The sequence below is a fragment of the Nanorana parkeri genome, unplaced genomic scaffold (assembly GCF_000935625.1).
Source record: "Nanorana parkeri isolate BGI_ZX_2015 unplaced genomic scaffold, ASM93562v1 scaffold3669, whole genome shotgun sequence".
In the NCBI taxonomy this organism is placed as follows: Eukaryota; Metazoa; Chordata; class Amphibia; order Anura; family Dicroglossidae; genus Nanorana; species Nanorana parkeri.
The window spans coordinates 22,907-23,478 of record NW_017309937.1 but is presented as its reverse complement, the minus strand read 5'-3'; the positions used below and the strand labels follow the sequence as shown (position 1 = coordinate 23,478).

Sequence of the window (572 nt, the reverse complement as noted above, 5' to 3'; positions counted from 1 at the left end):
GGTCAGAGGTCGGTTGAGAGACAGAAGGCAGAAAGGGGGGAAGACAGAAGCAGTGAGTAGTAAGCAGCGGGAAGAGCACATGTCAGTAACAGGACACATATGACACACATGACGGATATAACAGAGGCGATGGACAGGAACTGACACTACAATCCATTGACATGGGAGCAGTGAAGAGACTGTCAGATGTCATCACGGGTCACATGACCACTGCAGAGCATAGATGACATTTGACCTCCAGTACAGCAGCAATGTGAGGATGCCGGGTTCTCCCACACTAGTATTCTGCATGCCACACGGCTGCCACACGAGACACACACACGCGTCTACAATGCCACTTACCTCAGAGTCTTGGCGTTGGGCACCGTTCCCGGGCGATTCATTTCCAGGTCTCTTCGGCTACAGAGTTACAAGACATTGGACATTGTGAGACGCTAGAAGAGCCCCGTGTCACGTGTGACAATATACAGCATGCGTGTTCGGTACACGTCGGGGTCCTACCTGTTGTACATGTTCCAGAAAAGCTGCAGGTTGTTCTGGTTGACGCAGCTGCCGATCTGCTGGCGGTAATT

At 51.9% G+C, this 572-nt stretch overlaps 1 protein-coding gene across 1 annotated transcript in view; it reads right to left on the bottom strand.

The window, feature by feature from the left end:
* NDRG4 (NDRG family member 4) overlaps positions 1-572 on the bottom strand; it is a 35,324-nt gene that overhangs the window by 12,544 nt on the left and 22,208 nt on the right. The window contains exons 9-10 of the mRNA XM_018575234.1: positions 502-572; positions 342-399 (exon numbers count right to left, since the gene is read on the bottom strand). The exon at positions 502-572 is cut by the window's right edge and continues 4 nt beyond it. Coding sequence (XP_018430736.1) covers positions 342-399; positions 502-572 — 129 coding nt within the window. The remainder of the gene's footprint in view (positions 1-341; positions 400-501) is intronic.